We start from the raw sequence: 14,728 nt of genomic DNA on the forward strand, positions 1-14,728 counted from the left end.
AGACCCAGATTGTTGGCGGCAATATGCTGACTCTTAAAACTGCTTTTGTAGATAATAAAAAGATACAGAGAAAGCACTGAATCATATAGCACCCCTTAGTTGGTGTTTCAGGCTGGACCTCTTTTCCCTTTGGAACTGATCAAAGAAGAAGGACGTGAACTAGACCAGAACTGTTCTTTCTTCTCACAGTTCCCAAAACCATCTCAAAAGGATACCATGGTCAAGAAGAGCCAGGATGGATGTACTATCCCTATCCCATTCTCTCCAGACATCATCCAAAAAAATGACCAATACCATTTCCTTCCCATGTCCAGGCCTGAAACTTGACTGAAAGCAGCCCAGATAATTCATTTAATCAAGGATCTCCTGGAGCTGCAGCACAATCATCTTCTCAACCACCTTCCCTAAAGAGGGCAGGTGGGAGACTGAACAAAAGTTATGAACTGTTTGTATCCAGTAATAACTTTTTGAGAAATGACACACATTTAATAGTGACTCTAGCTTGTCATTGTTCAGATTCATCCCTCGTTTTACTCCGGCAACTCTCTAGATGTCTCTTGACTCTTTTCAACCCTCTCAAATTTTCCATAAAGCACTGAGAATGCCTGGTTCAATAGGATGAAAAAAGTTGCATGGGCCTGACCCTCTTCAATTCTATCCAAGCTCTCTGCTAACTCTCTATTCCAGTAACAGTGAGGGATTTGGCAGGCCCATGCAGCAAATCCTATGAAACAACTCCCCAACTCACTTTGGAACCTCACTGGCCCCATTAATCACTGGAGCTGGACCAACTGAATATATCTTGCAGAAGGGGTTAGCATAGAAAAATCTCAAATTCACCAGGGCTTCATGTACATCTCAAATTCACCAGGGCAAAGGGAGGAAGGAAAGGAGGAAGGGTGGAAGGGAGAAAAGGAGGAAGCAACGAAGGAAGTTTTCAAATGCTCACTGTCAGGAAAGGAAATATCTCTGAAGTGATGACCAATTCGGTAATGGGTTGTTGTCTATAACATTAAACACTTGACTGCAATAATTTCTTTTCCAGATGCAGATGACTGTTTCCCATGTTCAGAAGATCAGTACCCAAACAAAGCTCACAACCTTTGCATTCCAAAACACATCACATTTTTGTCTCATGAAGAGCCTCTGGGAATTAGCCTGACAGCTATTGCTTCCTTCTTTTCTTTCATCTCAGTTATGGTCTTGGGAATCTTTATTAAGCATCGAGACACCCCCATTGTCAAAGCCAACAACCGGAACCTCACCTACATTCTTCTCATTGCTCTCCTCCTCTCTTTCCTTTGTACTTTCCTCTTCATTGGACAACCAAATCAGGTGAATTGTCTCATGCGACAAACTTCTTTTGGCATCATCTTCTCTGTAGCTCTTTCTTGTATATTGGGGAAAACAGTCATAGTGGTCCTTGCTTTCATGGCCACCAAGCCTGGATCCAAAATGAGGAAATGGGTGGGGAAAAGGCTGGCCAACGCTATAGTTCTTTCATGCTTTTTGACACAATTCTCCATTTGTGCAGTGTGGTTGGCAATTACCCCCCCATTCCCAGATTCTGACATGTATTCCATGGCTGAAGAAATTGTCCTAGAATGTAAAGAAGGTTCAACCACTATGTTTTATACTGTTCTTGGTTTTTTGGGATTCTTGACTGCTGTCAGCTTCTCAGTTGCCTTCCTAGCTAGGAAATTACCTGACAGCTTTAATGAAGCCAAATTTATCACCTTCAGCATGTTGGTCTTTTGTAGTGTCTGGATATCCTTTGTTCCCACCTATCTGAGCACCAAGGGAAAATACATGGTAGCTGTGGAAATCTTTTCCATTTTGGCTTCTGCAGCTGGATTACTGAGTTGCATCTTTTCCCCCAAATGTTACATTATTATTCTGAGGCCTGATTTGAACAGAAAGGAACAGCTGACAAAAAAATGAAACCGATTTATTGGGTCCAATATAAGTTACCTCATTTGCCTTATTAAAGGCCTACTGACCATCTTGAAGAACTGATTGAAAACTAGTTCAAAAATATGCAGTTGTGAAATATAACATTTTGAATGCAATTCTTATAGCATGTTTTCTATATAACCCTGGCAAAACTGAGTGGCTTTGGGTACAGGGAGCTCCAGGATCTGAGAATTTTTCATCCTTAGTTCTGCGTTATCTGTACCTGACACCCTGTGCTTTGTTACTCAAGCCCTGGTTATCTCTCATCTGGAATACTGTATCTATATGAAGCTACTTTTGCGGTCTGCTCAAAAGCTTTAGCTTGTGCATAGTGCAGAAGCAGCAGTGTAATCTTTGGGGCCTTTGGGTTGATCCATTTCTATTCCACAAACTTCACTGGCTACCAATGTGCTTCTGACTGCAGTTCATTGTCTCGGTTATGACCATTAAAGTCCTAAACGGCATCGGTCCAGGCTATCTGATGAACTGCCTCATCCTGTTAGGACTAGCCTATCCTACTTGTGCCAGCAGAGAGGCCTACTTTGGATCCCATTGTTCAAAGAACTCTGATTATCAGGATCCAGAAGAAGAGCCTTCTCTGCTGCAGCACCTCCCCTTTTAAACTTCTTACCATGTAAAGTAAGATCCACCCATACCCTCCTGTCCAGTGGTGGGTTTCACTTTTTTTTACTACTGGTTCTGTGGGTGTGGCTTGGTGGGTGTGGCTTGGTGGGCAGGGCAGGGGAAGGATATTTTAAAATCTCCATTCCCACCCACTCCATGGGAAGGTTACTGCAAAATCCCGATTTCCTCCAGATCAGCTGGAACTTGAGAGGCAGAGAATAGATGGGGGTGGGGCCAGTCAGAATTTTTACTACCCGTTCTCCGAACTACTCAAAATTTCCATTACTGTTTCTTCAGAACTAGTCAGAACCTGCTGAAACCCATCTCTGCTCCTGTCCTTTCACAAACGTTTTAAGACATGACTCTGCCAATTGGCTTTGGGACCAAATCGGAGAGTTTCACACAGGAGGTAGATCGATGGCAAACTCCCCGTTCCCACTGCTGGTCTCTGCTCTCCACCATCTATCCATCTTTTTGGTTTTCTTTTCTTTTTTTATTAAAATTTATAAGCTTTATTAAAACACATATATTAAAACACATATAAAACACATATAAAAACATTTATACAACATATAACCTAAAAAAGTTATTCTTTTTAAGCATTGTTTCATAGTGGTTTTCCAAGTGATACTGTTGTATTTCTTCCCCTTTTTCTTAGTCTAGTGAATTTTTTTCCTTTTTCCCTCTTTTCTATATTTTTTTCCCTCTCCTTTTTTTCCCCTTGGGTTTCCCCCTTTGGGGAGCTATGTGTTTTAATTATACCATTATTTTTTGGATTTCCATTTTGATATTTCTATACCTATAAGGGATTATTTATATACAGTTATTATATACATTATTTATGTGCATATTTACGTACATCTTTATTCTGTTCTTCTTACATTTATGTTTCTTTATTGGTGGTGTTAATCCATTGATACCATTTGTTCCATATTCTATAATAATCTGTCTCTTCTTTTTCCTTGATTTCTTTTGTTAATCTATCCATTTCAGCACATTGTACAATTTTGTCTATTAGTTCCTCTTCCGTTGGGATTTTTTCCTGTTTCCAATTTTTCGCGTATATTATTCGCGCTGCAGTTAGAATATGTATCATCAAGTATTTTATTTCTTTGGGATATGTTTTTGTGAAGATTCCTAGCAGGAAGGTTTCTGGTTTCTTGTCTATTTGTAGTTTTGCTATTTGTTCCAACCATTTCTTAATATTAGACCAAAATTTCTTTGCTGCCAGCCACGTCCACTATAGATGGTAAAAAGTACCTTGTGATTTCTTGCATTTCCAACATAATGCACTATTTTTTGGATGAATTTTTGCCAGTCTTGTGGGTGACATATGCCACCTGTAGAACATCTTCAGCTGTTTTTCCTTATATGCCACAACTAATGTTAATTTTGTGTTCATTTGCTATAATTCTTCCCACTTCTTCTCCAAATCTATTGTGTATTTAAAATTTTGCATCCATTTAATCATTGAATCCTTCACTATTTCCTCCTCCATTTTGTATCGCAACAAAAATTTATAAACTTTACTAATTAGTTTTTCTTCGGATTCTAATATAATTTTCTCTAGTTCTTGTTTCTCTCTATATATTTCATATATTTTTGTGTGTTCCTTATGTTTAGATTGGATCTGTGTGAAAGTCCACCAGTCGATTTCTCTGTTTAGGTCTATTTCCAACTGTTGTTTTGTTTTCAATTTCCGCTGTTGTTCAATTAAGTCTTTGTATCTAATTAGTTTTTTAGGTTCTGTTAAGTTTGGGTGCCTTACCACTTCTAATGGTGAAAGCCAGATCGGAATTTTTCTATAGTGCTGTTTTTTAATTTTTAGCCAAATTTGTAATAGTGCATTCCTAATTGTGTGTCTTTTAAAGTAGATATGTGTTTTGTATCTCTCATCCCATAAAAAAGAATGCCAGCCTGCTTGTAATTCATGTCCTTCAATTGTTAGTATTCTGTTATTTTTTAATTCCATCTTTTTGGTTTACATATCAATGTATTATTTCCCTGTGTTCCTTTGCCATTGTTTATTTTATTATTTTATTATTTTACTTCTGTTCTGTTACATTCTTTTCATTTTCCTTCCGTTTCATGATTGTAAGCTGCCTAGAATATGCCTACAGCAATATAGGTGGCAAAGAAATGTAATAAATAAGTAAGTAAATAAGTAAGCCAGTAAGTAAGTCTAGGTGGGTTTTGGTGACAAATAGAGAATTACATCTGCCGTATGAGATATAGAAGGCTGTCACAGAAAACTGAGACTATAGGAACATGAGGTGTGACATCCTAATGAAAAAAATAAAGGTAAGGAGGGAGTGGGAAAGTAAGGAGGAGGAAATGTGATAAAGTTTGAACTTCTTTTCTCATTTTGTTCTACTTTAAAAAACAATAATAGCCCAACAATAAAGGGGAAAAGAGGAAATGGTTGAAAAATATGTAGATCACAGAAAAACTTTGGTGATTGGTAACAACTAAAAGTGAACTCAGAGGAATGAAAAGAGGATATAAATACCAATAGTAATAGCACTTAGACTTATATCACAGTGCTTTTGAGCCCCCTCTAAGCGGTTTACAGAGTCAACATATTCCTCACAACAATCTGGGTCCTCATTTTACCCACCTTGGAGGGATGGAAGCAGGGGTGAAATGTAAAATTTGTTCCTACCAGTTCTGTGGGCGTGGCTTGGTGTGGGGGGATAATGTGACCAACTTTTTTTTTTTTAAAAAAAAACTTTTCAAAACATTTTTTCTAATGCTTTGAAAAGCCTCTGCTGATCAGGCAACTAGCTGGGATCGTCAGAGAGACTTTTTAAAAAATGCTTTGAAAAGCCTTTGACGATCCCAGTTGAGCCGTGCGATCATCAGAGGTTTTCTTTTTTTTACTTTTAAAAGCATTTTTTCATTGGAAGAGATTGTTGAAAAAATGCTTTTAAAAGTAAAAAAAAACACAAGCCTCTGATGATCATGCAGCTCAGCTGGGCATGGTGGTGGTGGTGGGGTGTGCTAATGGTTCTCTGAATCACCCACCGCCATCGTTACCGGATCAAGCGATCCGGCCCGAACTGGGAGCATTTCACCCCTGGATGGAAGGCTGAGTCAGCCTTGAGCCTAGTGAGATTTGAACTGCCAAATTACAGGCAGCCAGCAGTCAGTAGAAGTAGCCTGCAGTACTGCCCTCTAACCACTGCGCCACCATGGTTCAATAAATGTAAATATTTGTAGGGTTAGAGATTGCATTTAAATATTGTAGCAGACTGACATCTACATAATAACACCTGCTTGTTAATATAATTTTCATTTAACAGATGCAACTCATTAAACAATAATAAGTAGTAAATACTTATTTACTCAGCATAAGTGTGCATAAATATTTAAATCTCAATCGGAACAGAGGTGGAAGAGACCTTCTAGACCAGCTCCCTGCTCAAACAGGAGATCATATACCATTCCAGACAAGAGACTATACAGGGTCTTCTTAAAAAGCTCCAGTGATGAAACACCCACAACTGCTGTCGGCAAGCTATTCCACTGGTTAATTGTTCTCACTGTTAGGAAGTTTCTCCTTAACTCCAGGTCGCTTCTCTCCTTGATTAGTTTCCATGCATTGTTTCTTGTCCTGCCTTCCGATGCGTTGGAAAATAAATTGACACACACACACACCCCCTTTGTGGCAAACTCTCAAATACTGGAATATTGCTACCATGTTCCCCCTAATCCTTTTCTCTAGATGAGCCAAACCAAAGTCCTCAACCAATTTTATGCTTCTTTATACAACAAACATTTAGCTTTTTAAACAACGAACCATTTCTTTGGCTGCTGCTGCACACTGCTAGCACATATTTAAGTGATCATCCATTAGGACTCTAAGGTCATTCCCGCAGTTACTGTTTTCAGATTCACACAACCTATTTTAATAGTTGACAAGGAAAGGAAGGAGGAGGAGGAGGAGGAGGAGGAGGAGGAGGAGGAGGAGTTGTTTAATTAATCATGACTGAAATCTCCATTTGAATTCATCTGTTTTCTCAGTTGGAAGTTGAGAACAAACCTTTTTACTTTAATTTTTTTTTAATTTAAACTTAAACTTAAACTGCACTGCACACCAGAACAACTAGACACAAGAACAGTTTTTTCCCGAATGCCATCACTCTGCTAAACAAATATTTCCCTCAACACTGTCAAACTATTTACTAAGTTTGCACTTCTATTAATCTTGTCATCGTTCCTATCACCCATCTCCTCCTGCTTATGACTGTATGACTGAAACCTTGTTGCTGGTATCCTTACCATTTATATTGACTGTTTCCTAATATGATTTCATTGCTTATTTGTACCCTATGACTATCATTAAGTGTTATACCTTATGATTCTTGATGAGAGTATCTTCTTTTAAGTACACTGAGAGCATATGTATCAAGACAAATTCCTTTTGTGTCCAATCACACTTGGCCAATAAAAATTCTATTCTATTCTGTTCTTCTATTAAACATTCCGTCTTCCATTAAACAGTGTGTCGTCTGTGTATAAATATATCTGTGCAATAACAAGCAAAATTTACAACAGTACTCATTACATTGATATTGATTCTCTAATCTTACAATAAAAATAATGAGCATAATACGTCTATTCATTTCTCCCTCTTAACATATCATCTAATAAGAATATAATAATAATATTAAATATAATAATCTTGTCATATTAGTAAGAATCATCATATTGTATGCTTCTCTATCTTAATATGTTTTCTATATTTCACTGATCTCCATTTATTTCTAATTTCTATTTTTTCCCCAACCATTCATAAAATAATTCCCATGTCATATAATATTCAGTTTGTCCTTTCTCCTTTAGAGCAAGGGTTAATCTATTCATTTCTGCACATTCTAATATTTTTCTAATCACATTCTCATCAGTAGGGATCTCTCTCCTTTTCCAGTATTGTGCAAATACAATTCTATCTGCAGTTAATAAGTGTATAATTAAATGTGTATTCCCTTTAGCTTCAGGTAAAATCCCCAACAAAAATATTTCTGGTTTTAAGTCTATTATATTATTATTATTATTATTATTATTATTATTATTATTATTATTATTATTATTATTTATTCATATTTCTATGCCGCCCAGTCTCTGAGGACTCTGGGCTGATGCCATCTATAAAACATCTTATACAGATTTTCTTTATATGCAGTTGACATTGTTAGTTGTCTCACAACTTCTGCCATTTATCTAATTCTATTGTGTAATCAAAGTTTTTTTGCCCATGCTATCATTGTCTCCTTCACTTGTTCATCTTCCAGTATAATGACCAATAAGTAATTATACAGCTTTTTTATCAATCTTTCTTCTGTCCCTGTTAACATCTTATCTAATTCTCTTAATTCTTTAAAAAAACCATATTTAGCATCTTTCTCATATCTAGAATGTATCTGCACTTGTGAATACCATGCCATGTCGATGCCTTGATCACTCAGCTCTTGTTTAGTTTTAAATTTCACCTTTTTATTCAAAATATATTTATATCTAACAATATTTCCACTGTTAATGACGTTTGGGTGGATCAGTGCTTCCACTGTTGAAAGCCAAACTGGTATTCTCAAATAACGTTCTCTAATTTTCTCCCATATTAACAATAGTGCATTCCTTTTGTAATGTCTTTGAAAGTAACCATGAGCCTTGATTTTCTCATGCCACAAGAAGGCTTGCCAACCCAGTTGTATATCATGGCCCTCCAGAGTCAATAGTCTGAGAACAAAACTTTTTACATTTCTCATTTAGTTCTTTCCGTCCTCTGTCACTATCATTTTGTCCTTAATTCCAGGTTACAATACCCTGTAACCCTTGTGACACCCTGTGATACCCTGTGTATCCTGTTGGTTTGAGCATGTCTAAAAAAGATGTAACTCGTAGAAATGATGGTAAATCTGTTGGCAGTAGGTAAACCTCTAAAACAGAATTGAGAAAATAAAAAAAAGATATATGTGTAAGTATTTCTAGGATTAGGGATTGAAATCTTTCAGCAGTTTTGACAATTCCCTAATATTATCTACTTGTCAATGTAAATTTCATAAAACAAATAACTAACACAACATACAATTATTTACAAGAGTAAATAATATACAGCAAAGGGCAAACCAGGTGGCTTTCCTGTATCTCTCATAAATCAATTAAAGCCCCCCAAAGCATCTAAAGTAAATCAAAAGACCCAGCAGTCCCAGAGTAGAAATACAACATATAGTGTAAGGACTGTAACAGGCCCTTGGTAGGACAAAAGTCAGAAGACTACTTGAGCACATCCATGAACACCAACAACCAATCATCATCAGAAGACATGATGGAAGTGCCTTAATCTCCATGCTAATTTCTATGTCAGAACACATGGAATGTCTTAACCAGAGTTAAGAAACCAGAGTTTCAGCTGGGAAACCATACTTTCAACTGAGAATCAGAAACCAGACGAGTCCAAAAATGCATATAGAGGTAACAACACCTATATATCATTCAAAAGAGACAATCAAAAAGCCAAAAAGAAAACAAAATTTTTAAAATACCTCATCATAAATTGAGTTAATTCGATTTTACTTCTGCTCTTAAATTTTTGTATTTTATGTGTTTTATCTTGTGCCTGTTCACCGCCCTGAGTCCTTCGGGAGTAGGGCGGTATATAAATCAAATAAAAAAAAATATCATTCAAAAGAGACAATCAAAAAGCCAAAAAGAAAACAAAAAGTTTAAAATACCTCATCACCAGCAATCAACAGAAAGATTAACACTAGAACAACAATCAAGTAAACAAGTCCAAGTAAGAAACTAGAAACGCAGTCAAACAAGCTAACAGTACACAAAAGCCTCATCAAGGAACCATGAAGATCACTATGACAGGGGAAGCCACTATATACAATGAGAGCAAACCCACTCCTTTGTAGTACAGATGATGTTATCTACTAATCCAATGAAAAATCTGCAAGAAAGCAACCAAGCTCAGAGAGCACTAAGGTCCAGACAGTTCAACCCTTAGCTACAAATATTCTCTTTTACTGAAATAGCAAAGTCTGGAAAAGATCTATGTATGTATAGTACATTTATATTTATGTGTATGTATATAAACATAGGTGGGGACATGGTGGCTCGGTGGCTAAGACACTGAGCTTGTCGATTGAATCCCTAGTGCCATATAACGGTGTGAGCTCCTATTACTTGTTCCAACTTCTGCCAACCTAAAAAGCCCATAGAAAATGCAAGCAAAAAAATAGGGACCACTTTGGTGGGAAGGTAACAGCATTCTGGGTGCCTTTGGTGTTTAGTCATGCGAGCCACATGACCACAGAGACATCTTTGGACATAGCTGGCTCTTTGGCTTGGAAACGGAGATGAGCACCATCACCTAGAGTTGGGAACGACTAGCACATATGTGCAAGGGGAACCTTTACTTTTTATATACACATAAAGTGTATGGGCCTCTCGCTCTCTCCTCACCCCTCTCTCTCCTCTCTCACTCTCCCTCCCTCCCTCTCCCTCTCTCTCTCCCTCTATCTCAAGTTGGGCTTCACTCAAGGACCCATATAGAAGAGGAGGAAATGCCCCAAATGTGCCAATAGTTATTCTACTTCTGTTACTGATTTCCCCAAGGGGGAAAACCTCCATTGAAGAATTATGTATGCAGTGCTAATGCTAATATTATAAGTGTGACACAAATAAGCACATTGGTGACCAACTGGCATATCAAACAAAATTCAGACAGTACCAGTATTTTGATTAATTGTATTATTTTTAAAATATCTGAAGAGAACGATGCTTCTTAACAGTGAGATCCAAATTTCATTTAATGCAATTTAATTTAATTTACTTTGTTGTTTAATTAATCATGACTGAAATTTCCATTTGAATTCAGCTGTAAATTTCCATTTGAAGCCAACTGCAGATCCAGGAGAACAAAACTTTTTACATTTCTCATTGAGTTCTTTCTGTCCCCGTCACTATAATTTTGTCCTTAATTGCAGGTTACAATACCCTGTGAATCACAAGTTGGTTTGTTCATCTGAGCATGTCTAGACCTGTACAATCATGATCAATTATGCATTCTTATTTTCAATCTCTAAGGAGTTACAGAAAATATTAAAAGTAATATATTTCCCCTGCAATAAAGATGCAATATTCTTTTTTTTCCAAGGGTACAGCTAGAGGACCAAGTCCTATCATTCTGATTTTTAAAAAAGTAAATCTCTACTTTAAAGCAGCCTCATGGAACACTGTATCTCTAGGCTGTCCTATTTCAAATGCCTAATTCTCAGGGAGTGAACAGATGGATGAGAGATAAATTGTTGTAGAAAATGATATTATTCTTTGCAATAGCAATATTGTCCTTGTATGTAGACGCTGATACAACCCTTGCTAAATGTTCTGTAGGAAATCAGCCTTTCATTAAGCACAAGCGATATCATTCAGAAGATTTGGTCATTGCGGGCATTTCTTATCAAATTTACATGGTATCTGATGAAATAACATTCAGAAGAAATACATCAGATGAACTGTTCGGTGATTTAATGTATGGAATTCCTGTTTTTCAGTAATGCAAATACAGAAAATAGTTAAAGCCTGTGACATGACAGAATTAGGATGGAGGATGAAAGTTAAATTGCCTACCCTGCACTATTATTGCTCAATAGTATTGCTTCAATTTCCATCTGTTACACAAGTTATTTTCCAATGTGTTTTTATTTCTATGGATTTGGTACCATTCTAGCAGGTATCAGTTTAATTTTAATAAAACAGATTGCAGTTAGTCCCACATGCAGATATTATATCAAATATTCCTCAGAAATGTCCAGTGTATTGAATAAGTAAATTAGAAAATTAGGGTAGGAAGTAAAATTAAATATAGACCTCCATATTAAGGGGAAAAAACCCACTAATTATTGATGTTTATTACATTTTGCAATTGGGTTGCCTGAATGCATATGGATTGATATATTGCTTAGACCTCTTTCTTGAAATATTAAACAAATGGTTTCTTTGATGCTAGTGCTTCCACCTGTATCAGTGCATGTGGCCTGCAGAATCTAAATTTGTGTGATACAATTAGAATGCAGTCAATTCTAGATTTGGCTACAGATGTTGTAAAACTCATTTCAGATATTATATGCACAACTACCAGCACATCTTGGCTTTGGAATTTGCAATCAAAGAAATCAATGAGAATTCCAGGATTTTGCCAAACATCACCCTTGGTATCCATATCTCCAATAGCTATTACCTGCCAAAATGGATTTATCTGGCTTCCATGGAGCTTCTCTCTACAAAGGGAAGATTCATCCCAAATTACAAATGTGACCTCAAGGACAATGTAATATCTGTGATTGCAGGACATAATGCTTACATCGGTCAGTTCATGTCAAACATTCTGAATATATATAAGATCCCACAGGTAAGAGCCATCTCATAAAGAAAGGAATCAAATCTAAATACAGTATTTCTTGCTTGATTTAATTTAATTTCTATTCCAAATTTTATATTTATGAATCTATTAGTGTCAGAAACATTCACAACAAAGGGATAACCAACATCGCCTCATATAGTGTTTTGGGAAAAATCACAATCAAGCTAAACATCCAAATATATTTCATCCAGGGTGGGACATAGAGGAATGATTCAAAATGCTAGAAAGTTGCATATACCTAATTTATGGGGTAAATCATGTCATGGAAACATGTGTAAACATAGCATAATCCGGAGGTTCATATTCATTCTTGCAGTTCTTACATTTCTGGAGCTTTGTTTATTAAAACAAAAAGAAACAACTATCATAGAAATTATATTGGAATATGCAAATAGTAATCAATTCTGCCCTTGCCTGGAGAACATATTTAAATAAGATCCTTAAAATAGACATAAGTGATTTGGAAGTATATACTCTAATTTTTTTCTTTTTTCTTAGCTCATATATGGTTCAACTGCAGAGATAGATGACAACATAGAAGCTGCTTTCTTCCGTCAATTATTTCCAAATGAAGACCTTCAAATTATGGGGCTGGTCCAATTGTTGCTTCACTTCCAGTGGAAATGGATTGGGCTCATTGTCCCAAACCTTGAACATGGGAAGAGGTTCATACATAATAGGCTTGATATATTTTCTAAGAATGGCATTTGTTTTGATTTCATGGAAGAAGTGTCAAAGGACTCTGTTACCAATGATATTGAAACTCAACTTAATGGTTTTGGTTTGCTGTATAAGGCTATTATGAAAAGTACTGCCAACGTTGTAATCATATATGGTGAAAATCATAACATGCCTGTTCTTAGAATGTTGCTATTTATTTCAGAATATGAAGACATGCAAATGAAGAGAAAAGATAAAGTTTGGGTCATGCCAGCACAGATGGAATTCACATCAGTCCGCTTTCTAAGATATAGGGCCATGGATTTCATCCATGGTGCTCTAACTTTCGCAGTTTCCTCAAAGGAAATATTAGGGTTTAAGAAATTTGCTCAGATGAGAAAGCCTTCTTCAGAAAAAGAGGACAGTTTGACAAGAGTGTTTTGGGAAGACGCATTTGAATGTTCTTTCTCAAATGCTGGGTTAGATGAGGACAGTGATAATCAATGCACTGGTGAGGAGTCACTGGAGACCCTTCCTGACTCTGTGATTGAATCTAGTATTACTGGGCATAGTTATAGCATTTACAATGCTGTCTATGCAGTGGCCCATGCTCTGCAAGCTATGCTTTCATCTAAGAGCAGAAAAAGAAGAAATGCTTGGGAACTCAGTCAACAGTCGTGGCAGGTAAAAACGACATGAATGAAAATATATTATATATTCATATCAGGACCAGTCATATAAATGTTCAGCTATTACTGTATTTTGGAGTTGTATAACTAATAAAATTATTCTGAAGCTGAACTAACTCATAAGTGATATGTGGGAAGTTAAATAATAATGCCGGAGAACAATAAACATGGGGTGCAACAATGCACAATAAGAAGGAGGCAATGTCAAATATTAATTCAAGAGGAGTTTTAGCAGGAGTGATGGGTAAATCAGTTTCCATATGAATGGGACTGTTAAATAGGATATAAGGAATGTGTCCTTGTATCACACAGTGGTTTCTGATAGTTCTATCAAAACATTTCATTAGGAACCCTTGAATCTTATGATGCAAATGCTTCTTCTAAGATCATTGTTTTCTTTAAATAACAGGAGAGCTTGAAGTAACTTGAGATCTGTTACGTAATTAACATATCGTACACCATATCGTGTTATGGGAGGACGCACTCGCTACCTGCGAGCGATTGCATGCTCCGGCCCCAATGCTTTTCTCGTTCCCTGGGTTGTTCGGACCCTCAAGGGTTGGACCTCCGGTTGATGTTGTGCAATGCCAGGTCTGTGGTAAATAAAGCCCCCCTCATTTGTGATCTGGTTCAGGAGGGGGGTGCAGACCTGGTAGGTATTACGGAGACCTGGTTGGGCCAGGAGGGGGGGTTCCCCGTGTTGAGATGTGCCCACCAGGTTTCTACGCATTCCATCAGCCGAGGTCCCAGGGGAGGGGCAGGGGGTGGTGGTTCTTGTAAAGGAAGGACTTGTTCTAAGGGAGGCCACTGTACCTCAAATAGCCGGATGTGAGTCCCTTCTTGTGAAGTGGGGACATGGGAGGCAGATGGGCTTACTGATTATGTATCTGGCTCCCTGCCACATGTTGGCTGCCCTGCCCGAGCTGCTCAATGTGATTGCCAAAATGGCGGTTGAGACTCCCAGGCTTATGGTCATGGGGGACTTCAACTTGCCATCTATCAGCGAAGCGTCTGAGGCGGCCTGGGAGTTCATGGCTTCCATGACGGCCATGGACCTGACCCACTCACACGGGAAGACACACTCTGGACTTGATTTTTGTCTCTGGTCAGTGGATGAATGATCTTGAGATAGGGGAGATAGCAACTGAGCCCTTGTCATGGTCAGATCATTTCCTTCTTAGGCTTGACTTTCACACCCCGCCACAGGGAGGTGGAAGAGACTAGATGGTTCTGCCCCATGTGCCTGATGGATCCTGATAGGTTCCAGATGGAGCTTGGGCGATTCCCTGAGGCTCTGACTCATGGCTCGGCTGAAGAGCTGGTGGCCACCTGGGATAGGGCGGCCACTGATGCTTTGGACCGAGTCGTGCCT

General features: G+C 37.7%; 1 protein-coding gene across 1 annotated transcript; it reads left to right on the top strand.

Moving 5' to 3' along the window:
• Nucleotides 1-216: 216 nt before the first annotated feature.
• On the top strand, nucleotides 217-1,941 carry LOC139324521 (vomeronasal type-2 receptor 26-like). The gene is made up of 2 exons (XM_070954234.1): nucleotides 217-241; nucleotides 1,046-1,941. The coding sequence occupies exons 1-2, from the start codon at nucleotides 217-219 to the stop codon at nucleotides 1,939-1,941; spliced, it is 921 nt and encodes a 306-aa protein (XP_070810335.1).
• Nucleotides 1,942-14,728: the final 12,787 nt, after the last annotated feature.

This window comes from Pituophis catenifer, unplaced genomic scaffold (assembly GCF_029215685.1).
Source record: "Pituophis catenifer annectens isolate HBS135680 unplaced genomic scaffold, rPitCat1.0.hap2 SCAF_15, whole genome shotgun sequence".
Lineage (NCBI taxonomy): Eukaryota > Metazoa > Chordata > Lepidosauria > Squamata > Colubridae > Pituophis > Pituophis catenifer.